Source organism: Trichechus manatus, unplaced genomic scaffold (genome assembly GCF_000243295.1).
Source record: "Trichechus manatus latirostris isolate Lorelei unplaced genomic scaffold, TriManLat1.0 scaffold00004, whole genome shotgun sequence".
NCBI lineage: Eukaryota > Metazoa > Chordata > Mammalia > Sirenia > Trichechidae > Trichechus > Trichechus manatus.
Genome location: NW_004443940.1, coordinates 10,357,558 through 10,382,655, shown reverse-complemented (window position 1 = coordinate 10,382,655; position 25,098 = coordinate 10,357,558). Strand labels below are relative to the sequence as shown.

General features: G+C 37.3%; 1 protein-coding gene across 4 annotated transcripts in view; it reads right to left on the bottom strand.

Annotated features, from left to right (window-relative positions):
• EXOC6B (exocyst complex component 6B) overlaps window positions 1–25,098 on the bottom strand; it is a 738,950-nt gene that overhangs the window by 110,586 nt on the left and 603,266 nt on the right. The window contains exon 21 of one of the 4 annotated variants that reach the window (XM_023732740.1): window positions 17,018–17,670. The exons of the other annotated variants lie outside the window; for them this stretch is intronic. Coding sequence (XP_023588508.1) covers window positions 17,599–17,670 — 72 coding nt within the window. The 3' untranslated portion in view covers window positions 17,018–17,598. Of the gene's footprint in view, window positions 1–17,017; window positions 17,671–25,098 lie in introns of those variants that run through there. 4 annotated transcript variants of the gene reach the window in all.

Sequence of the window (25,098 nt, the reverse complement as noted above, 5' to 3'; positions counted from 1 at the left end):
AGTGACACACTGCATTGTGCAAATCTGCTGCAAAAGATCTCTTTAAAGTGTTGAAAAGCAAAGATGTCACCTTGAAGACTAAGGTGCGCCTGACCCAAGCCGTGGTATTTCCAATTGCATTATATGCATGCGAGAGCTGGACAACGAATAAGGAAGACCAAAGAAGATCTGACGCCTTTGAATTGTGGTGTTGGCAAAGAATATTGAATATACCACGGACTGCCAAAAGAACAAACAAATCTGTCTTGGAAGAAGTACAACCAGAATGCTCCTTAAAAGCAAGGATGGCGAGACATACTTTGGACATGTCAGGAGGGATCAGTCCCTGGAGAAGGACATCATGCTTGGTAAAGTACAGGGTCGGCGAAAAAGAGGAAGACCTTCAACGGGATGGGTTCACACAGTGGTTGTAACAATGGGCTCAAGCATAACAATGATTGTGAGCATGGCGCAGGACCAGGCAGTGTTTCGTTCTGTGGTGCACAGGGTCACTATGAGTCAGAACTGACTCAACGACACCTAACAACAACAAAAACAAGCATTTACTGACTATCTTAAACTGTATAGGGTCTTAGTCCACTGCAACCTCTGATCTTCATTGATCTCTTTCTTTTCTTTTTGAACATTTTATTGTGGTTTGGGTGAAAGTTTACAGAGCAAATTAGTTTCCCATTCAATAATTTATACACATTTTGTTTCATCACATTAGTTGCAATCCCTCAATGTGACAGCACTCTACCTATTTCCTCCCTGGTTTCCCCGTTTCTATTTGCCCTTCTTTCCTGCCCCTTCTTGCCTTCTGAAATTTGTTTTTGGGCAAATGCTGCCCTTTTGGTCTCATTTGGTTCATTGTTCTGAGGAGCATGTTCTTCACAGTTGTTATTGTTCGCTTTATAGGCCTGTCCAAGGGCCATAGTCTCTCAGGGGTTCTACCAGTCTCTATCAGTCTCTATCAGTCTGGTCTTCATTATGAATATGAATTTTCTCCTGCATTTTTCTCCCACTCTGTCTACGACCTTCTATTGTGATCCCGATCAGAGTGACTGGTAGTGGTAGCCAGGCACCATCCAGTTCTTCTGGTCTCAGGCTAGTGAAGGCTGTGATTCATGTAGTCGACTAATTGTTTCCTTGAGTCTTTGATTTTCTTCACTCTTCTCTGCTCCGGATGGGAAGAGACCAATAGTTGTATCGTAGATGGCTGCTCTTCTAAATCCTTCTATGATTCCAGTTCTATTTTGCCATTTTCTCCTTTCTGTACTTCTATTTCCCTGTTACTTTCTCAGATTATTTTTTGAGAGTCTATTTGCTTACATCACCTGTGACTGCTTGACAAATTAATTCAGTTACATTTAAACCACGGTAACTTTTTAGTTTTTGTCTCTTTTCACTTGCCTTGGTTAATAACTCTTTTTCTAGTAAAGTGCCTTGAGATGAGATAAAACAGATACCAGAATTAAGCAAAAAAGAAATTACTATTTCCCTACACACCATCATGGGTATAAAAGTCCATGATGTTAACCAAAAGAATCATTGGATATTAAAATTTAGGGTAACTTTAGAGATCATGGTTGGGAATCTCTGAGGCTTGAAAGTATTAATAGGGGTAATGGCATCAGTCACAATTTCCATTTTAAATCAATAAGCAGATTTTTGGGTATGATGGAGTAATTTGTAGCAGATCAATGCTTTTGACAAGAACAATTAGAAAAGCCAGAAAACAAAGCAAAATAAAACAAAAATAGCTGCCTGAAAGCATCAGAGAGCTGCTAAGTTACCCAGGACTTGAGGGACCAAGATCTGGAAGGCAAGGGAAGTTTACTGAAATGACCTCAACATCCTGTATACCATAGATTCTTAGCGTCAGGAGAGAGGCAGAGAAACCAGGAGAATTTTTAGCAAACTCATGGGGCTGGAGGGATAAAAACTGAAGTCTGGTGCTACCAAGAGAGCAAGGATTTAAGTACCTGAGATCGCAGAGAGAAGAAAGGAACAGAAAACTGAGCCTACCGGCATGTGCTGCCAATGCTAAGCTGTAGAGGGCAGGGGCTATGAGCCAAGCAGAAAATGGCTAAAAAGTACAGCAGAGTTTCCTGCACAGTCTTGGTACTAGGGAGGAAAAAATTAGTCTAAATCCCACCTAGGTGGGGCCTTGGAAAACATCCCAGGCTCTCAGCTGGGATCCCTTGAGTGATACCTATAATAGTGGGTGTGGACAAAGTATAGACTGAAACTTATAAAACTGCATCCCAGCCACAAGTTAGCAAAAGTCCTCACTAGATTGAGTTGATGTGCTCTCATTCCAGATGCTTGCCAGAGGACAGGGTGAATCTCTCTGGAGTAGGATATCATCATCTAAACCCATTAACCCATTGCCGTTGAGTTGATTCCGACTGATAGCGACCCTATGGGACAGAGTAGAACTGCCCCATAGGGTTTCCAAGGAGGCTAGTGGATTCGAACTGCTGACCTTTTGGTTAGGCACTGAGCTCTTAACCACTGCGCTCCACTAAAGGTAACCACTAAAGAAAGGATAAAAGATTGTATTACTAACAAGCTAATAGAGAAACAAAGTAGAATAAAATATACTTAATTTTTTACAAGGCAGAAAGAAGGAAAAATTTTTTTAAGAGATGGCAAAAATTATAATAGTAGATATAAATCCCAGAATATCAGTAATTAATATAAAAGTAAATTGACTAAATATACCAATTAAAAGGCAGAGCTTGTTAGAACGAAGAAACAAACACTCTATGTCCTGCTTATAAGAAGCATAACTTAGATATAATGATCTTGGAAGACTGAAAATAAAATGATGGAAAAATATATACCATGCAAATACTAGCCAAAAAGAAAGCTGGTATGGCTATGCTAATATCAAACAAAGTAGACTTCAAGGCAAGAAGCATTACTAGAAATAAAGAGGGACATTTCATAATGTTAAAAGAATCAATCTACCAGGAAGACACAACAATCATAAATTTATATGCACCTACTAAGAGAGCTTCAATATATGTAAATAAAAAATGGACAGGATTAAAGGTAGAAATAAATAAATCCACAGTCATAATTGGAGAGTTTCACACCTCTCTCAATAACTGACAGAACAATCAGAACAACCACAAACACACACACAAAATCTATTATTGACATAGAAGATTTGCCCATTGTGATGAACAAATTTGATCTAACTGATGTTTATAGAACACTGCACCCAATAATGGCAGAAAACACACCTTTAAAGGGCACAGAGAACAAATATCAAAATTGTCTATATGCTGGGTCAAATGGCAAGTCTCAACAAATTTCAAAGGACTAGAAATCATTCTGCTATATTCTCTGAACACAACGGAATCACCGTATAAATCAGTAACAAAAAGATAGCCAGAAAATCCTAAAATGTTTGGAAAATAATAGCCTATAAAATAACTCATATGTCAAAGAAGAAAGCAAAACAGAAATTAGAAAATACTTTGAGTTGAATGATAAATGAAAATACGACATATCAAGATCTACGGGATTAAGCTAGAACTGTGCCTTAAGGGAAATTTATTGTCTTAAATGCATACATAACAAAAAAAGATAGACTGTAGAAGAAGAAAGATGGAGCTAGGTATCCATCTCAAGAGGTTAAAGAACAGAAACTAAATATTGTGCTGCTACTCCTCTTCCTCCTCCTGCTGCTGCTACTACTACTTCTACTACTACTAAAGTAGAATCAACAAAGTCAAAAATTGGTTCTTAGAAAAGACTAGAAAAATGCTAAACCTCTATCAACACTGACCAATAAAAAAGAAAGCACAAGTTACCAATATTAGGAAGGAAAAAGGGCATGTAACTATAGGTCCTACAGATACTAAAACTATGAGAGAATATTATGAACAACTTTATGACAATAGATTTGGAAATTTAGGTGAAATAGACAAATTCTCAGATAAACATAATTTACCAAAACTGACACAAGAACAAAGATCTGACTAGTTACTTGTCTACTAAAGAAATTGAATTTATAATAACTTTCCCACAAAGAAATTCCCTGGTCCATATGATTTCACTGGTGAAATCTTTAAACACTGAAGGAAGAAATAACACCAATCTTACACTATCTTCTCAATTTGTTTTGTGAGACTGCTTTAACCTTGATACCAAAACCTGAAAAGGCATTATAAGAAAGAAAAATATAAGCCAGTCTCTCTCACAGAGATTCAAACTTGTCAAATATTAGCAAATCGAATCCAGCAATATATAAAATAGACATAATAAACAAGTTACATTTATTTCAGGAATGCAAGATTGGTTTAATGATTGAAAATTAATCTTTGTGGTTCACTGCATTAACAGAATAAAAGAGAATAATCATGTGATCATCAATAGATGCAGGAAAAAATTATAAATTTTATAAATCCATGATAAAAAATATTAGCAAACTAGGCATAGAAAGGAAGTCCCTTAATCTGTAAAACAGTATATACAAAAAAACCTACAGGAAACATTATACTCACTGGTGAAATACAGAGAGATTTTCCCCTGATAATGAAAAAAGGATGCCACTATCCCCACTTTTATGTATCTCTGTACTGGAGGTCCTAGTCAGTGTAATAAAGCAAGGAAACTTTTTTTTTTAAGGATTGTAATGGAAGAAATAAAACTGTCATTACTTTATGTAAGATAATTACATATGCAGAATGGATTCAAAAGACTTGTCAGACAACTCTTTGAATTAATAAATAAATTTAGCAAGATCACTGAATAAAAAAATCAACTGTGTATTTACATAGTGATATAGTTATAAAACAGAAACCAAACCTGTTGCCGTCGAGTAGATTCTGACTCAGCGACCCTACTTGACAGAGTAGAATTGCCCCGTAGGGTTTCCAAGGATTCGAACTGCTGTCCTTTTGGTTAGCAGCCAAGCTCTTAACCACTGCACCACCAGGCTCTGACATAGTTATAAAAACCAAAAAAAAAAACAACCTGTTGCTGTCGAGTCGATTCCGACTCATAGCGACCCTGTAAGACAGAGTAGAACTGCCCCGCAGGGTTTCCAACGAGTGGCTGGTGGATTTGAACTGCTCACCTTTTGTTTAGCAGCTGAGCCCTTAATCACTGCGCTATCAGTGCTCCAATATAGCAGAAAAATAAAATTCTTAGGAATAAATACAGAGAAAACTACTAAAACATTATTGAGAGAAATAAACTAAGATGTAAGTAAATGGAGAAAATACATTCTCACGGATTGGAAGAATCAACATTAAAACACTGTACATTCTTCCCAAATTAATGTATAGATTCAGTGCAACCTAGATCAAATATCCCAGCAGCTTTTCTGCGTATTTATGTATGTGTGTGTGTCTTTGTGTGTGGTGTGCATGGAAACTGACAAGATGATTCTAAAAGGTATATTGTTGTTGTTGCTGTTAGTTGCCATCAAGTTGGCCCCCAACTCATGGAGACCCCCATGTACAAAAGAATGAAATGCTGCCTGGCCTTGTACCATCCTCATGATCAGTCATGGACTAGACTATTGTGATCCACAGGTTTTTCACTGGATGACTTTTCTGAAGTAGATTGTCAGGCCTTTCTTCCTAGTCCATTTTGGTCTGGAAAACTCTGCTGAAACCTGTTCAGTATCATAGCAACACTCAAGCCTCCACTGACAACAGGAGGTACATTTGCCAGAAATCGAACCAGGGTCTCCTGCATGGAAGGCAAAAATTCTACCAGTGAATCACCAATGATCCCATAAAAGCTATACAGAAAGGCAAAATGTAAAGAACAGCCAAGACAATCTTGAAAATGAAGAACAAACTTCAAGCACTTACACTACCAAGTATCACGATTTAATAAAGGGTTTGGCACAAGGATAGTCAAATAGACCTGTTTGGAACAGGTGTATGTACCAAATGGAACAGAATAAAAGGCCAGAAACAGACTCATACATATACAGTTACCCAATTTATATCAAAGGTGACACTGCAATGCAGTGCATAAATGATGATCTTATCAATAAGTGGTGTTGGGTCAACTGGATATTCATCTGAAAAAAAACAACAACAATTTTTGACTCCTCATTCACACCATGCATACACAAAACAAATTATAGGTGGATTACATATATCTGAGAGGAGGCAGTCCTTCGGATGGCCCAAACAGCTATAATTACTTTCCATTCCTTCCCCCCTGCTAGAATCTTTGGTGCTTTGGAACAAACTATCGCACCTTCCCCTCTGAAGCCTAATTGTTTGTTTAAATAAGCAGCAGGACTAAAGAGATACAATTCCAGGCTAACATTTCTGGGCTGGTGCCTCCATGTCTGACTACCCCCTCTTTTGGATGATCAGATGTTGCAGTGTGATGGATTGTTTTTATATGGCCTTTCTCACCATAGTCTTGTAACTCTCACCCATGTGACTGGGTGGAACCATGCAAATATAAGGTCTATGAAACCCTAACACAGGGATTGGTCAGTTTTGCCATCCTGCTAGGCTTAAAATGAGCCATCCCAAAGGCGGAGGAGAGGATCTCATCACCACAAAGGAAGGGAGCCAGGAGCAGGGCACAACCTTTGGACCTGGGATCTGCACACCGAGAAACTCCTGAAACCAGGAGACCGAGAGAGGGAGTTCTAACACTGAAGATGGTAAGAAGTGGTGGCAGAGAAACAGTGGCAGCAAAGGCAGGCGATAGGCAGGAGAAAGCTGACCGCCTTCAGGCAAGAGGCTTGCTGGCAGAGTAGGGTGCCTCCGGGCACTTATCAGCAGAGCAGGGTGACTCGGGGCACTTATCGGCAGAGCTAAAAGAGCTTTGTAACACTTCCCCAGGCCAAGGGCCAGAGAGAGGCTTTGCAACACTTGCCCACTAAATCAGAGCTAAGTGTCTTCGGGCAGGAGGCTTGCTCGCAGAGTAGGGTGCCTCTGGACACTTGGTGGAGCTATGTTTGCCAACCCACGGAGCTAGATAAAGCCGAATGCCTTCAGGCTGAGGTTTACCGGCAGAGTGGGGTGTCTCAGGGCACTTATCGGCAGAGCTGAAAGAAAGAGCTTTATAACACTTGCAGGTCAGAGGCTGAGGGCCAGAGAGAGGCTTGCCTGCGGGCACAGCTGTGAAGAGGCCGTCCTGATGGAAGAACTGTATCCTGAGCATTTCTGAACCTAAACTGTAACTTGTTACTCCCCTAATGCACCCCATATTCGTGACTATTGTCTGTGAGTTCTGTGTGGTCACTGCAATGAATTATCAAACCCTGCAGAGAAGTACAGTGTCATGAGAGGGACGGCTGCTGTCAGAATTGGTAAAGATGGTGGAGAGGAGGCATGTGACCTCATCTCATGGGGATCAGCCTTGAGCTGTTGATTTTGATTCTCCTTCCTTCTTGTGAAGTTAGAGGTCAGATGTTTCCATCACAACATTTCTACAGATGGGAAAATTTGCACTGCACTCTGTGCAGTGAAATATATAACCTCTGGAATATAAAACTGGGTGGGAGAAGATCCTCAGAGTCCTTTGTCCACTGTGCAAAGAGGGCCCCCATAGAAGTTTTCCATCCCACCTGGACAGAGTTTTAGCCAAGGAAGACAGCTTGTGATGGAACTTTTCCTGTTGTACACTGTCTGTTGTTTGTGAGTAATTAAAATGACTTTCACTATTGGCAACACTGTGCATTAGTCTAGGTATACGACTTGATCAAGATAAATGGACATAACACCCATGGAGTGGTTAGTAACTGTGATTGTTAAGGTTGTGTGTCAACTAGGCTGGGCCATGATTCTCAATGGTTTGGTAGTTATGATGTAATTTTGCAGTAGTATGATGTTGTGATCACCTCTGTGATGAAATTTTATATAATGTGATCACCTCCATGATGGGATATGCTTTGAGTAGCCAATCAGTTGAAGGAGTGTTTCCTTAGGGGTGTGGCCTGCATCCAATATAGGTGGACTTTCTGACAAGGCTGGCAGGCTTTTGCTCACTCTGGATCATGCAGTGGCTCCTGTTTGTCTGACCTCCTATTCTTGGGACTTGAGCTAGCAGCTTACCTGGCATCTTGTCTGCTGATGCTGGAATCTGTCGGTCTTTGCAACCTGTGAGCAAGAGACCTGCTGTCTGACCTGCCAATCTTGGGTTCGCCAGCCCCTATGCCTGTGTGAATCAGGAAAAGCCTCCAGCTTGACCCACGGACTTGGGACGTTCCAGCCATTTCCTTGATATAAATTTCTCTCTATATATATTTATACACTTCACTGGTTTTGCTTCTCTAGAGAACCCAGCCCAAGACAGTAATCACTGGGTGAAATTCTCATCCCAGTACTCTGGTGGTACTTGGAATCTAGAGACAGCCTTCGAGGCAGCCCGCATGTGCAACTCAATGTCAAAATGTGGAGGTTAAAATAATAAAGCATCTAGAAGAAAACTAAATGAATAATTGATAAGGATCAGGATCAGCACAAAGCTGGTTCCTATGAGGTGGAGGTTAAAGATGTCCCAAATGTCCAGCTTTTCCAAGCCGCTGCACCATTTCATTATCTCTAACATCAACTACTCCCTTTCCCCTCAGTACTCTCCCTCCTGTCTTTGGGTTCCCTAATTCACTGCAACGTCTCACAGAACTCACAAACCATATAAAGGAAATAGCTCACGCGATTGTGGAGGCTGGCAAGTCCCAAATTCATGGGTTAGGTGTGGGCTTCTCCCTGGCCCTCAGTCTCTGCCCAAAGGCCCTCAGCTTTCTCACTCCATAGTCCTGGAAGCCCACTGAGCCATCTCTCCTGCGGGTCTCTCCTTCCTTGGTGGTTGGGGTTCTTCTCTCTGCTCTGGAATTGGCTCTCTTTTAAGGTAAAATTGACCATTCCTCCTTGGTGGGCCACAATTATCTTATTTGCACAGCCTTGCCCAATCACCTGGGCGGGAGTTACAAGATCATGGTGACAAACACCACACTAAGTAATTCATCACAATGCAAAAACACAGAAGAATATCTTTAAGATTTTTAGGTAGGCGAAGATTTCTTAAACAGGACACAAAGAACACTAATTTAAAATAAAAATATAAATAAACTGGATTATATTAAGATTAAAAGCTTCTATTCATCAAAGTATACAATTATTAGAGTGAAAAGGCAAGCCAGAGAATAGAAGGAACTATTTTCCACATAAGAATATATTTAAAACTACTACAAAATGGTAAGAGTAAGACAGACAATCCAGTAGAAAACTGGGCAAAAGACCCGAACTGGCACCTCACAGAAGGTATCAAAGGTTGCTCAACATTATTAAAAAACCAGTTGCCATAGTGTTGGTTCCAACTCATGGTGACCCCATGTGTGTCAGAGTAGAACTGTGCTCCACAGGGTTTCCCATGGCTGATTTTTTTGGAAGTAGATCACCAGGCCTTTCTTCCAAGGTGCCTCTGGGTAGGCTCCAACCTCCAACCTTTCAGTTAGCCACTAAGTGCACTAATCATATGCACCATCCAGGGATTCCTCAACATCATTAGTATTAGGGAAATAGGAAATAATGCCACAATAAGATACCACTACACACTCAAATGACTAAAATTAAAAAGAAAATATCATGTGTTGTTGAGGATGTGGAGCAACTTGAATTATCACCACTCTTGGTATAAACTTGTTACAATCACTTTGGGAAATTGGTAGTATCTACTAAAGCTGACGTACACATGCCCTATGAAGAGCAATTCATATCCCAGGTATAGAACCAACAGAAATGGGTACAATATGTGTTGTACCAAAAAACATGCACAAAACTGTTCAAGGCAGCACTATTTGTAATAATTCCAACCCAGAAACAATCCAAATGTCCATCAACAGTCAAACAGATAAGTAAATTTTGGTATATTCACATAATGGTACACTTCATAGCAATGAGAAAGGATAAACGACTGCTTTATGCAACCGTTAGGATGAACTGCATAAGTAAAATGTTTAATGAAAGAAGCCAGACATAAAGGAGTATATACTGTATGATCTCATTCATATAAAATTCAAAACAGGTCAAACTAACCAATGATGACAGAAATCAGGATAGTAATTACTTTTGGGTGGGAGGCTTTAGGGACTGGAAGGAGGTACAAGTAGAGCTTCTAGGGGATGTTGGTCATGTTGAATTTTTTTTATCTGGGTAGTATTTTTATGGGTGCCTTCACATTTTGAAAATGCATCAAGTGGTATAATTATGATTTATAGATTTTTATGTTCTACAATAAAAAGTTTACTTTAAAATACCAATGAAATACTTTCCTCGTACTTGAGATCTTCTAAGAGGGTATAGAGAAGTCATGAATAGAAGCTAATGGAATTTAGAAGAGCGTGCTTATGACCAGTTACTTAGTTGGTTTTCCACTCGGCTGAATATCGCTAGATGCTGTGATATGTGTGTATTTAACCTTTATTACTACCTGAAAATATTTTCATTTTTACTCATATATTGCTTAATTTTTGCCCATAATAGACTGTTGGTTAAAAAGACAGAAAGCATAAGGAATACTGAAAAATAAAAATAAATGAACAGCAAAAAAATTATTATAATTTTGCAAATAAATCTCATGATTTTCACCAGATTTGTATTTATATCCATTGATTGAAATCCTTACAATGCATATATTTCTACTCTATAAACTGGTATTTACAAAGATGAAACTTGTTTATATTCAATTTGACTTTCTAGTCATTAGACTTTAAGATTATTCATATTGACACTTATTTTTAGAGAAATACTTGCACTTACTAGCAGGAAATATCATTATTTTACAAACAAAACTTGAAAATTATAAAAACAAATTAGTTTGTAATATTCAAATTAAAAAATTTCAAACAGGTCATATAAGTAGACTTTTGCTCTTTGGGTCTGTATTTTAATACATATTTGATGTCCAAACCTAATATGATAAAATATTACATTTGGATTAGTCAATAAATTATGCTTTCTCTTACATAATTAATATAAAAGAAATTTAATACTATGCAACATTTTTATATGGGAAAAGGTGTAACTTATTTACTTAATATTTATAAATATTACATTGAAATGAATTATATAATCTTTAATAATATGCAAAACCCAAATTTTAATGTAATTTGCTTCTTTATCGTATGTCACGAAAAAAATGACATTATTTAAAAATTCTGATGGGGGGGTTGTAAGAGGGATGATAATGTGATTATGCTTGCTATAAATTCCAGAAGTCAATAAATGATTAAAAATGCTAATTAAGTCTAATCTCTATCTTCAGTTTTTACAGATAAAGAAACCTAGTCCCAAGACAGTTACGTGATTGGACCAAGGACATATTTTTAGTTAGTGGCAGAGTCAGGGGAAACACTCAAGCTTTCTGATTATTGGGCCAGTGATCTTTGCAGCGGCATAAGATATTGACAACGTGCAATATGCAGGACTAAGGTGCGCCTGACCCAAGCCATGGCAGTATCAATCATCTCATATGCATGTGAAAGCTGGACAGTGAATAAGGAAGACCAAAGAAGAATTGATGCCTTTCAATTATGGTTTTGGCGAAGAATATTGAATATACCGTGGACTGCCAGAAGAGTGAACAAATCTGTCTTGGAAGAAGTACAGCTAGAATGGGCCTTAGAAGTGAGGATGGCGAGACTTCGTCTCATGTTCTTTGGACATGTTATCAGGAGGGACCAGTCCCTGGAGAAGGACATCATGCTTGGTAAAGTGGAGGGTCAGCAAAAGAGAGGAAGACCCTCAACGAGATGGGTTGACACAGTGGCTGCAATGACAGGCTCAAGCATAGCGATGACTGTGAGGATGGCACAGGACCAGGCAGTGTTTTGTTCTATTGTACACAGGGTCGCTATGAGTTAGAACCCACTTGATAGCACCTAACAACAACAACATAAGCTATTTGTACCTTCTAGTACTATGGGTCATATTCTTAGCTCCACAACTGATTTTTCATATGCACAGAAAGAATCTGGTCAACTAGCGCTATTAAAAATGTTGCCATGTCCTACTGAAAAATTCACAAATATAATGGCTCTTTATATTCTCCTCCACCTACAATAAATTTGGCTTTCACCAGCGAATGTCTGAAAACATCTCTGGATAATTTTCAGCAGAGAAACAATAAATCAAAGATGTCAGTGGCTGAGAGGGGAGAACTTTTCCAATTTTCATAAACAAAAACTTCAGTGACAGCCGCTTTCAGGTTTTGAATACAATTTTCCTAACTGTCTTCACTGTGGTGTTCCTTGGCTGTCTTCCACTCATCAGCCAATCTTGGGGGAAAAGTGATTTATGTTGATGCCACATCAATGTGAAAACCTGATCAAGAAAAGTAGAGCTCTGTGAAAGCTGGAAGCAAGTCACCATTCACATGTGGATGAGGTAAAGACAAGGTTCATGTATAAGAGTACTACTGCCCTGCTTCTGGTTTAAATTGACAACTGATAACAGCTAGCGACGCAGTTTCAAGAAACTACCCACTGAAATAACTATAAAAACTAAATAATAATAATAATAATAAAGTTAAAACTCTTAATAATGTTAAAATCTACAACAGGTGGAATGCCAGAATTCAGAAGGATTTTCACACCAACAAGACTGCAGCAGAGGAGAATCACAATCTATTCATACAGAGCACATCCACCAATTTTGTCTACCTTTTCTCCTGGATGAAGGAGCCCTGGTATCACAGTGGTTAAGTGCTTGACTGCTAACTAAAAGGTCAGCAGTTCGAATCCACCACTCACTCTGCAGGAGAAAGATGTAGCAGTCTGCTTCCATAAAGATTACAACCTTGGAAACCTTTTGGTGCAGTTCTACTCTGTCCTATAGCGTCACTGTGAGTTGGAATTAACTTGATGGCAATGGGTTTGGGTTTTTTTTTTGGTTTTACTCCTGGATCAGAAACAGGACCTATAACAGTGTTTCCCAACCTTGGACAGCTTTCTGAAAATACAGATTCTTTGGCTCCATTTTCAGAGGTTCTGATTCCGTGGTGGGAGAGTTCAGAAGTGAATATTTTTTATAAAGCTCTTTAAGTGAATCTGATGATCTGCCAGGTTTGAGAACTACTGATCTATATCAATCAGACAATTGGGTGGCTGACCCTCTGCTGCATAGTTGCTGCTTTCTTTTCTTTAAATATGTATATTTTTTATTTTGAAATAGACACACAAAGAGTTACAAAAATTGTACAGTTTCTGTATACTGTCCAACCAGCTTCCTCCAATGATAATACTGTACATAATCATAGTACAATGTCAAAATAGAAAACTGATGTTGGTACAATACTATTAACTCTGGCACAGATCTTACTCAACTTTTACCAGTTTTTACATGCACTTGTGTGTGAGTGTGTGTGTGTGTGTGTGGTGTGTATACAGTTCTCTGAAATTTTATCATCTGTGTAGATTAGTGTAACCACCACCACAATCATAAAAGGAAAGAGAAGATGGTTTGTATGGGGAGACAAGACCTAGGAACTGAATCAAGAATTATTTATTGTTTACTCACCAAAAACCAAAACAAAACCCGTTGCTGTCGAATTGATTCCACCTCATAGCGACCCAATAGGAGAGAGTAGAACCTACTTTTCAAAGTTAACATTTAGTATAGTCACTCTTGTCTTTCATCCTCGGTGTGACTCCAACAGAAACAGACCGTTTAGAATCGGATACAATTGCTTAGCTCTAGAATTTTGACCAATGTGGCTCTAATTTTAAGGCATTCAAAATCAGGAAGGCACACGTTGAGGACAGGCAACAATTACCTACATCTGTATTTCTTTCCTCAGAAACCTGACTACATTCTGTGATGTAGTCTTTTATGAGGAACATGAGAGGTGCTCTTAACCAGATTTTTTTCTCCTTTCACACCTGTATGCACAAATCCCACAGCTAAGATGATAATCTCTATAGTTTCTTTTCTTTTTTTTAACATGTTTTCTATAATGACAGGCTTGAATGATCTTGCTTGATCAATAACTCAATAACCTAATGCTCAATGAAATTAAATGCAGCTGCACTTCAATCTCCAACTGAAAGTCCATAGCTAACACCTAACATGCTCACTAATTTTAATATTAGAGTCTCTACTTCCTTTTAGTTTTATGTACTTGAATGTCTTTGACTTTCATTTATCTGTCTTTTAACATTTCAGAGTCTCTTTTTGATATCTGGATTCTTTGTTTAGTCTTGTGTCACCTGGTTGTATGCTTTCTGCTTTGTATTCTTTGTTGTTCGCTTTGCTTTCTTCATTTGCTACATAGATATTTTCTTTGATTCTGTTTTTGCTAATGATTTAGAATGTATACAATCTGATCTCAATTGAATTTTTAAAATAAGAATTTCTATTCTACAATTATCAGTGTCAAGAATAAAAGAGCACAATGTACACCAATGTTTACTGCAGTACTGTTCACAATAGCCAAACATGCAAACAACCAAAATTTCCATCAACAGATAAATGGATAAACAAAATGTGGTACATATATATAATGGGTTATTACTCATCCATAAAGAGAAATGAATTCTTGAAATATGGTACAACATGGATAAATCTTGAAAACATTATGCTGAGTGAAATCAGTCACAAAAGGACAAATATTGTACAATTCCACTTATATGACATAGACAAATGCATAAGACTAGAGCTTATCAGTGGTTACTGGGAGTGGGAGGGAAGGGGAAAAGCGGAGTCTTAGGGGACACAAAGTTTCTGTTACTGGTGGCAGAATAATTTGGAAATAGTGGTGATATTTGTACAATGTGATGAACATAATCAATGTCACTGTAAAAATGTGCAATTGGTAAATGTTTTGTTATATATATATATGTTACCACAATAAAGCAATAAAAAAAGAATAAAAGCACCTATTTACCTGACACTTCTTCTCATCCCACAATTTGATTGATATGATTAGAGATTTCAGACCCACCTGCTTATTTTTAAGTACTTAAAATATTTAAATCTAAAAATATTTTAAATATAAAAAAAACTCTCAGAAATTACTCAGACTTCAACATGTTTAAAGATTTTTAATGCTCTACCAGTCTTTTTATACCACCACATCCTTTTATTTTTTAAATGTATTTCTCTTGCCTTCAAACATGAATAACAACTTGATTATATCAAGAGACTTTTTTTCTTAAAAGTTTGTATATGGTTTTCACTATCTTCTTGAACTTAATGCTATAGAGCAGGGGTTGGTAAGCCTTTTCTGTAAAGGGTCAGATAATAAATAGTTTAGGCTTTGTGGCCCATACATTCTCCATCGTGACTACTCAGCTTTACTGCTGTAGCACAAAAGCAGTTATAGACAATAGGTAAATGAGTGGGCATGACTATATTCCAATAAAACTTTACTTATAAAAACAGGCAGTGGGCCATAGTTTGCTGACCGCTGCTATAGAGAAAAAATTGGGCCAGCCTAATTTATTTTTCCCAGGAGTTAAATCGTTATCCAGTGTTGGATGATATTATATGAAATGACAAGCACAAATCCATGTTCTCTACTCTGGTGTTCCTCTTATAAGAGACTGGGCCATTTATCCAGTAGATACTCAGTCATCATTATGATGACCAAAAAAAGGAAAACTAGGGCTTCAACTAGTATTTTAAAATCAGAATGACCCAAATTTGCTCTCAGTGAAGAGCATAACCTCTGAGTCTATTTAATTTCTTTGAGCAAGTTTATTCTATCAAGCAGAAAACTTGGTACCTCTTGTAATAGGAAAGCAAGCCTAAGAGTTCATCCCATGTCTCATGGGGCACTGGTGAATGTGGCAACAGTAAGGACTCACATTAGAGCAAATCCCAAAGGTTCCGTTACTCCTTTTGAATTACTATGATAAACCCAGGCTGAAGTACAGAATGAAGAGTAGTAACTTCAATCTTGTCTGCTTCCAGGGCTTGACTGGAGAGGCAATACACAAAGATTTGTGATTATCTCATAATGATATGGATAAAGTCTTCAAGAAGTCTAATGGGCAGGGTTCTTATTTTCACCAAACTGAAATTGCAACAGTAAGTATCAAGAGATGTGCGTCATCCAGGAGGTAGGAGCAGAAAGTGGGAGAGACAGAGCCAGTTACCAGGGAAGTAGAGCGATGGCACTACAAATAAGTCCAGACAAGATGCATAATCTAGTGGAACCAGTGTTTACTGCAACTATAGGTACAGCCAGGACAAATCCATGTATCTCTGAGCTTCAATTTACCATTTAAAATAGGGACAAGAAAACTCTTGATTTTCAGATCAGAAGTTCTTGGTTTTGAATACTGCTTGCCTCTTTCTGTATCTCTCCTAAATTTACTGCAGATTTCCCAGAATATGTGTCATCGTTAGGTATTAATGATCTTTTTTTTAAATCAAAAGAACTAAATTTAAAGAAAGGAAAGAAAAAAAGTATTTGCTACAAAGGGTTAGGATTTTTTTTTGGGAATAAATGATCTCAAATATATCTATTTATCTATTTGAGGGGATTTCTAAGACCTGTATCCTAAAACTGTAATCCCTACTCTATTTGCCAAAAGATATTAGAGTAAGGGGTTGGATGAAAAGGCATGCAAACAAATATCAAAACTTACTTTTATATAAAATACCTATTGAAATACCTGAAATTAAGTCTATCAGAAGAATGACATTAGAAAAAGTCCACCAAAAATTAAAAGAATGCCTTAAACTACAAGGTTTAAGAGACAGCATACAGGTGCTAGAAGATGCTAGTAAAGTTGGGGTGATTTTAGCCTTGAGAAGAAAAAACTGAGAAAAAAATTCGTTAATAGTATCAGTACATGTCTATGTATATACAATGATGTCTATGTCTACACAATGATGTCCGTGTATATACAATTCCAACCATGATCCAAAAAGTATAATGTAGTAATGGTTTAGGAGCTGTGGTAGCACAGTGGTTAGGCACTCAGCTGCCAACCAAAAGGTCGGCGTTTTGAACCCACCAGCCACTCCACAGGAGAAAGATGCGGCAGTCTATTCTCCCCATTTAGTGTTGTAATGGTAATAACTAAACTTGTCACTGGCTGGTTTGTCATTACAGGTGATACCTCATGCAGGAAGAAAAGACGCCTAGCCTTAAACACGTATGTATTTAGTCTGCAATATAGATGGTTCATTATCTGTGTAAGCCAGAACTTCTCAGACAGATGTGCCTCAAGTTCTCTTTGATTCCAACCTTTCAGGTATCCAGACAGAAAAGAAAGGCCTGAGGGAATATTTGGTTTCAAGATCCTGTTCGATGACTTACTGAATCAATCCCTAGTTGGAATCCTGGTCCTAAGTGTGAATTCAGCTGACTATAGATTGCTGTGGATCTTAAATCTCTAAAGCTACCTGTAGGTGAAAGTTTTTATTTTGATAAGAAACAGCTGGGTATTTGTCATCACGTATCCGGACATGTCAGCAGATTGGGCATTAGCATCTTCCTTAAACCTAGTCTAGAAAGAAAGAATAGAATACGGCAAAAGTGATAGAATGGCATTCCTATGATTAGGTTCCAAAAGACTATGGTTTTCATTTTGCAATCATACTCTCTCTTGCCCACTTACTTGCTCTGATGAAGCAAGCTGCCATGATGTGAGATGCTCTACGGAGAGGCTCATGTGTCAAGGAACTCAGGGAGGTTTCTGGCCAACAGCTCTTTGAGGAAGTGAGGTCTTAATCCAAAAACCTATAAGGAAAAGAATCCTCCAACAGCCATGTAAATAAGCTAGGAAGTTGAGCCTTTCTAGTAGAGCCTTGAAATGACTGCAGCCTGTGAGAGACCCCTGAGCCAGAGAACCTAGCTAAGTCACACCTAGATTCCTGACCCACAGAAATGTTTAAGATAATAAATAAGTGTTCTTTTATGCTACAAAGTTTTGGAGTAATCAATAGACAACTAATACAAATGATTAATGCGTAGGTTAAAACTACTCCTCAAGTCTAAAGAGTGTTCATATGGGTAGATGCTGAGCTATTCTCCATGTTCAAGGAGCACCACAGTTAGCTTAAACATAAGGTTTATTAAAACAGTAAAAACTGGAACAGGACTTGAAGAAGAGCTTCCTGGATATCAGGAGTCTCATGCTGAACAACTGAAAAAAAGTAAAATGTGAAATGTATGTCTTTCTAGATTTTCAAGCAGAGAAAAGATCACTCTGTCTTGAGCTCCTGAGCATCTGCCTGCCTAAGCCTGATCGTTAGATCAGAAGACACCTTGAAGTCCCTTTCAACATATTTATTTTATAGCAGATTAGATGATTAAATATAAAAGAAATTAAGAAGGACAAAGTAGACTTAAAGAATGTATTATTTTTCAGCATATAGTGAAAGAGATTATACCTACAGAAGAGAAGGTGAAAGCTAAATATTTATAAGGAGTCTTTCCTATAAGAATCATATCCCATAACTTCTCTGTAAAATAAATATAACAAAATCCCCTTAAAGATGAAGAACTCAAGGAACAGAGTGGTTATGGATTTGTCCAAGGGCGTACAGCAAGAGGATTGTAACAGAATCCTGAGCACGTATGCCTCAATTTTAGTGTGGTATTAAATAACAAATATGTTAAAAATAAATTTACTTCTGATGGTTTCTAATATAATATAGTTTCAGCTCGTGAAATGATGCCTTGATATGCTTTGGGGGGGAAGAAACAAGTGTTTCAGATTCTTCCAGGGGAAAAGCTTTCTGAGCTGCCAAAAAGCAAGAGGGTTGAATTCTTTGGCCTTTCTAATGACATGACCACTGTTCTCTTCATGGCACATGTGGACAGGGAAGAAGGGGCACTATAAGGAACCCTCAAACATGTAGAGAAAGATAATTTCTTCGGTATTTATTGAGGACCTCTTATATGTCTAGCATACATTTAAATAGTAGGTAAAGAGTGGAGCAGATGAAGATGTCATGATTTGTAATAATTATTTTTCTTTCTATTTTGCCTGCTTACAAAAGTAAATAAAAAGGTATGTGTACAATAATGATTTTAAAATGGAAATAGAAAAGACACAATCATGTGACTATTCTCTAGGTATTTAAGGAACATGACTATCAAGGAGAGAGGAGTAAAACATCTCAAGAGATTAGAACTAACTAGGCGTAATGGGATGAAATTAGGCAAAGGAAAATGCAGGGTAAATAGAATGCTTTTCTGTTTTTTCCCTCAGTTTCTGCTTGTGAACTTAACTCCCTGTGGAAGATTGCTTGCAGTCATGTGAAAAGAAGACTGTTCATCTTATACTATTCTATAGAGGCTAAGTCTGCAGAAGAAAGGAAGACAAAGGATGAACAAAATTATCTAATAGGGATTTTCCACCTCCAATTTATCCTCTATAATTTATTATATTTTGAAAAAATACGCAAGTAACATGCGAACACATTCACGAAAGTTAAATAATACAGAAGGTTATCAAGTAAAAGCTGAAAGTCCCCCCTTTCCCTCCTAAACCCTCATTACTGTTCAGAGGAAAGGATAATTTATTATGTTAACATACACAGACATGTATATACAGCCATAAATTTTTAGGTATAGATGGGATTTTACTTAAGTATTATTCAGTGACTTGCCTTTGTAAACTTACTATGTCTTGGAGATCTTTCCGTGTCAGTACATATGTCTGCCTCATTCTTTTTAAAGGATGTATAGTATTCCATAATATGACTGCTCTATAATTTAGCCATTCTACTAATTGATATTTAAGTTCGTTCTAATTTTTCACTCCTATGCATAATACTGTAATAAACGTTCTTACATTATTATACACATACGAGAGTATTTCTTTAGAACAGATTCTTAGAAGTAAAATTACTAGAGGTCAAATGGAAAGTATAATTTAAAATGTTAACAGTTACTGCCAAAATTCCTAAAAAATACCACCCCAAATTATAACCTTACTAACGGCTTCAAATGGAGCCCTGGCGGCGCGTGGTTAAGAGCTATGGCTGCTAACCAAAAGGCTGGTAGTTCGAATCCAACAGCCGCTCCCTGAAAACCCCATGGGGCAGTTCTACTCTGTCCTATAGGGTCGCTATGAGTTGGAATTCACTCGATGGCAACAGGTTTGGCTTTGGAATGGCTTCAAATAGTTTTTTCACTCCCTTGCCCTACACTAGATATTATAAATTAAAAAAAATTTTTTTTACCAATCTGATAGTTTAAAAATGATACCTCATTATTATTTAAATTTGCATTACTAGTGAAGGTAAGTATCTTCTCATTTTTCGGGAACATTTTCAGTTTTTATTTTACAAACCAACTGTTGATATTCTTTGATCATTTTCCTACTGGATTGTTAGCCTTTTTTTTTTTTTCCTTATTGAGTTCCTGGAATTCTTTACGTATTCTGGATGTTAACAATTGTTCCATTATAGTCACTGCCAATATTCTCTCACAGACTTTGTTATGATGTCTTCTATCATATTGAAGTCCTAAATTTTGTTAATCTTTTATTTTATGGCTTTAGAGTTCATATTTTTGTTAGAAAGGCCTTCCCAACGCTGAGAGTATAAAAATATTCTTCTATTTTTCTTTTAATGCTTTTTATGTTTAGTCCTTTAATACATTCGGAATTTATTTATGTGCATGGTATGAGGCAGTAATCCAACTTAAATTTTTCCTGCAAGAGATAATGAACTGTCTTGGCATAATTAACTAAAATCTTCTGACTGATTCAAAGTTGCCCTTTTATCATGAGTTAAGTTCCCATGTGTCTATTTCTGGATAAACTATTCTTTTTCCATTGTGCTACTTTATTCTTGCACCAAAATCATCATTTTTAATTTATGGCTTTACATAATGTTTTGATATCGAGTAGTGCAAATTCTCCCTACAGGTGGTAGTACAGTGATTAAGAATAGGGGCTCTGGAATCAGCTGTTTTAATCTCAGCTCCGTCATTTACTAGCTGGGTGACTTTGGGCAAGTTACTTAATTTCTCTGTGCTTTTCTAGTGGATATTATCTGAAAAATGGTGATACAAACAGTTCTCAGATTATGTTACTAGGACTAAAGAGTAAATGCACATAAAGTACTTAAAATAGTACTAATTCATGATAATCATTCAAATATGTTAGTTACTATTATTAAATTTTTTCTTGGTTATTCTTACATTATATCTTCCTGATAAGGTTGAGAAATAGATTGCCAAGTTTCACAAAAAAAAATTCCACAGGGACTTTGACTGATATTCCACCAAATTCACTGATTAGTGTCAAGGAGAACTCGGCTTCTTGTAGTTTTTGGCAATTATGACTAAAGCTGCTATAACCATTCACTTGCAGGTTTTTATGTGAACCTAAGTTTTCATTTCACTTGGATTGATGCTTAGCAATGGAATTTTGGGGTCATATTTTAAGTGTATGTCTACGAGTTCCAGTTGTTCTGCATCCTCAACAACACTTGGTATTGTCACTCAGTTTTCTTTTCCCTCCATTTAGCCATTCTAATAGGTGAATATTGTTGCTATGTGCCATCAAGTCGATTCTCATTCATACAACCCTTTAGGACAGGGTAGAACTGCTCCATAGGGTTTCCTAGGCTGTAATCTTTATAGGAGTAGACCACCCCATCTTTTCTCCCATGGAGCAGCTGGGGGTTTGAGCCACCAACCTTTTGGTTAGCAGCCAAACACTTTAACCATTGTACCACCAGGGCTCTTTAATAGGTGTATAAGAAAACAGAAAACCAAACCTATTGCTGTTGAGTCGACTCTGACTCATAGCAACCCTATAGGACAGAGTAGAACCGCACCATAGAGTTTCCAAGGAGCTGTTGGCGGATATGAACTGCTGACCTTTCGGTTAGCAGTTGTAGCTCTTAACCACTGTGTCATCAGGGCTCCAATAGGTGCATAACCAAAAACCAAACCTACTGCCATTGAGTTGATTCTGACTCATGGCGAACCCATAGGATTTCCAAAGCTGTAAATCTCTATGGAAGCAGACTGCCACGTCTTTCTCCCATGGAGCCACTGGTGGTTTTGAACTACTGACCTTCCGGTTAGCAGCCGTAGCTCTTAACTACTGCGTCACTAGGGCTCCGTTCAATAGGTGTATGGTGGTATCTTATCGCGTTTCTCTAGTGGCTAATAATGTTGAGTAATTTTTCATGTGTTCATTTATCATCCTTATATTTTCTTCGAAGAAGTGTTTGTTCAAATTTTTTGCCCATTGTTTTTTCTGGACTGTATGGTTTCTTATTACAGGTAGTCCCTGACTTACGAGGTATTCGAGTTACAATGAACTGCACTTATGACAATCCTTTTTTTTTTTGGTACATCCTATCATTAATAATATGTGCTACATACAATGCTGCAGCATGTAATTTACTGATGTCATCATATCTGTAAGTTTTTATGCAATGTTTCCAATTCCCAAAGACAAACAAAGATCAGATTTATAAAGATACTGATAATAAAAGGCAACAATAATGAACACTAAAAAAAAAAAATTAAAACGATGAGGTATTCAACTTACGTCAGAACTGACTTATGATGGAGTGGTTGGAACGGAACCCTGTCATGAGCCAGGACTACTTGTATTGACTTTTGAGAGTTCTTTACATATTCTGGAGCCCTGGTGGCGTAGTGGTTAAGAGATATGACTGCTAATTAAAAGGCTGGCAGTTTGAATCCACCAGTTGCTCCTTGGAAGCCCTATGGGGCAGTTCTACTCTGTCCTATAGGGTTGCTATGAGTTAGAATCGACTCGATGGCGATGGTTTGTTTTTTTTCGGTTTTATATACTCTGGACACAAGACCTTTGTCAGATACGTGGTTTGGAAATATTTTCTCCCAATCTGTGGCTTGTCTTCTTATATTCTTAACAGTATCTTTCAAAAAGCAGAAAATTTTCATTTTATTGAAGTCCAATTATCAATATTCTTTTTGTGGATCATGCTTATGGCGTTGTAACTAAGAAATCTTTGCCTAACCCAATATCATAAAGATTTTCTTCTTCTTCTTTTTTTTTTTCATCCCCTAGAAATTTTATAGTGTTAGGTTTTCCATTTTGGTCTGTGATCCACTTTGCGTTAATTTTTGTATATGTATGGTTGAAGTACAGGTTGAGGTTCTTTTTTCTTTTTTTTTTTTTTTTAAATCCTTTCATCCCAATTCTTGATTACATCTTACTCCTTGAATAATGTTGTTGCTTTTTCTCATTTTGCATATGGCAATCCAATTGTTCCAGCACTATTTACTAAAAACAACAACAACAACTATTGTTTATCCACTGAATTACTTCTATGCCTGTGCCAAAAATAAATTTAGCATATACGTGTGGGTCTATATCTGGACTCTCTATTCTGGTTCACTGACCTATGTATCTATCCTTTCACCAATACCATATTGTCTCGATTACTGTAGCTTTATAGCACGTCCTGAAGTCAGATAGTGTGAGTACCCCAACTTTGTTCTTATTAAAAATTGTTTTAGCTCTTCTAGATCCTGTGCCTTTTCATATAAATCTTAGAATTAGCTTAATGATTTCTAAAAAAAAAAATCCTGCTGGAATTTTGATTCACATTGTACTGACTCTATTGGTCAGGTTAGGGAGAATCATATTAGCATTGAATCTTCCAATTCATGAATATGGTATATCTCTTCATTTATATAGGTCTTTGATTTTTTTCATTAGTGTTTTGTGGTTTTCAGCTTATAGATTTTTTTGAGGTGAAATTCATGTAACATAAAACTAATCATTTTAAAGTGTTCAACTCAGTGGCATTGAGTACATTCACAATGTTATGAAACTACCACTTCTATCTAGTTCCAAAACATTTTCATTGCCCCAGAAGGAAATTCTGTACTCATTAAGCAGTTACTTCCTATGTACCCCTGCCGCTAGCTGCTGGCAGCCACCAATCTTCATCCTGTCTCTATGGATCTACTATTCTGGATATTTAATATAAATGTAATCATACAGTTTGAGATATTTTGAGTCTGGTTTATTTCACTTAGTGTAATGTTTTTGAGGTTCATCCACACTGTAGCATGTATGAGTATTTCATTTCATTTTACGGCTAAATAACATGCCATTATACCAATATACAACAAATTGTTTATCCATTCATCTATAGATGGACATTTGGGTTGTTTCCACCTTTTGAATAGTGCTGCTATGAACATGTGTGTACATGTATTTGTTTGAGTACCTGTTCTGAATTCCATGGGGTAAATACCTAGGTAGAACTACTGGGTCATATAGTAACTTCATGTTTAAGTTTTTGAGGAACCTGCCAAACTGTTTTACATGGCAGCTACACCATTTTCTATTCATGTCAGCAATGTTCAAGTGTTCTAATTTTCCTACATCCTTACCAACATCTGTTATTTTCCTTTTTTTAAAATTATCTTAGTGGGTGTGAGGTGTTATCCTATTGTGGTCTTGACTTGCATTTCCCTAATAACTAATGATGCTGAGAATCTTTTCATGTGCTTATTGCCCATTTGTATTTTATCTTCTTTGAAGAAATATCTACTCAAGCCCTTTGTTCATTTTTAAATTGGGTTGTTTGTCTTTTCGTTGCTCAGTTTTAAGAGTTCTTTATACATATTGGATTGCCGTTGTTGTTAGGTGCTGTTGAGTCAACTCATAGTGACCCTATGTACAACAGAATGAAACACTGCCTGGTCCTGCACCATCCTCACAATTGCTGCTATGTTTGAGTCCATTGCTGCAGCCACTGTGTCAATGCATCTTGTTGAGGGTCTTCTGTTTTTTGCTGACCCTCTACACTTTACCAAGTCCTGGATACTAGACTCTTATCAGATACATGTGCAAATATTTTTTCTCGCATTGTGTAGGTTCTCTTTTGCTTTGTTAATAATGTCCTTTGGTGTACAAAAGTTTTTAATTTTGATTGGTCTGATTTTTTTTTTCTTTCATTGCTCATGTTTTTGGTGTTGTATTTAAGAATGATGCCAAATCCAAGGTCAAGGTGATTTCCCCTATGTTTGCTTCGAAGAATTTTGCAGTTTTATCTCTTATATTTGGTGCAATGGTTAAGTGCTTCGCTGCTAACTGAAAGATTAGCAGTGGCTCCATGGGAGAAAGATGTGGCACTCTGCTTCCGTAAAGATTACAGCCTTGGAAAGCCTGTGGGGTAGTTCTACTGTCCT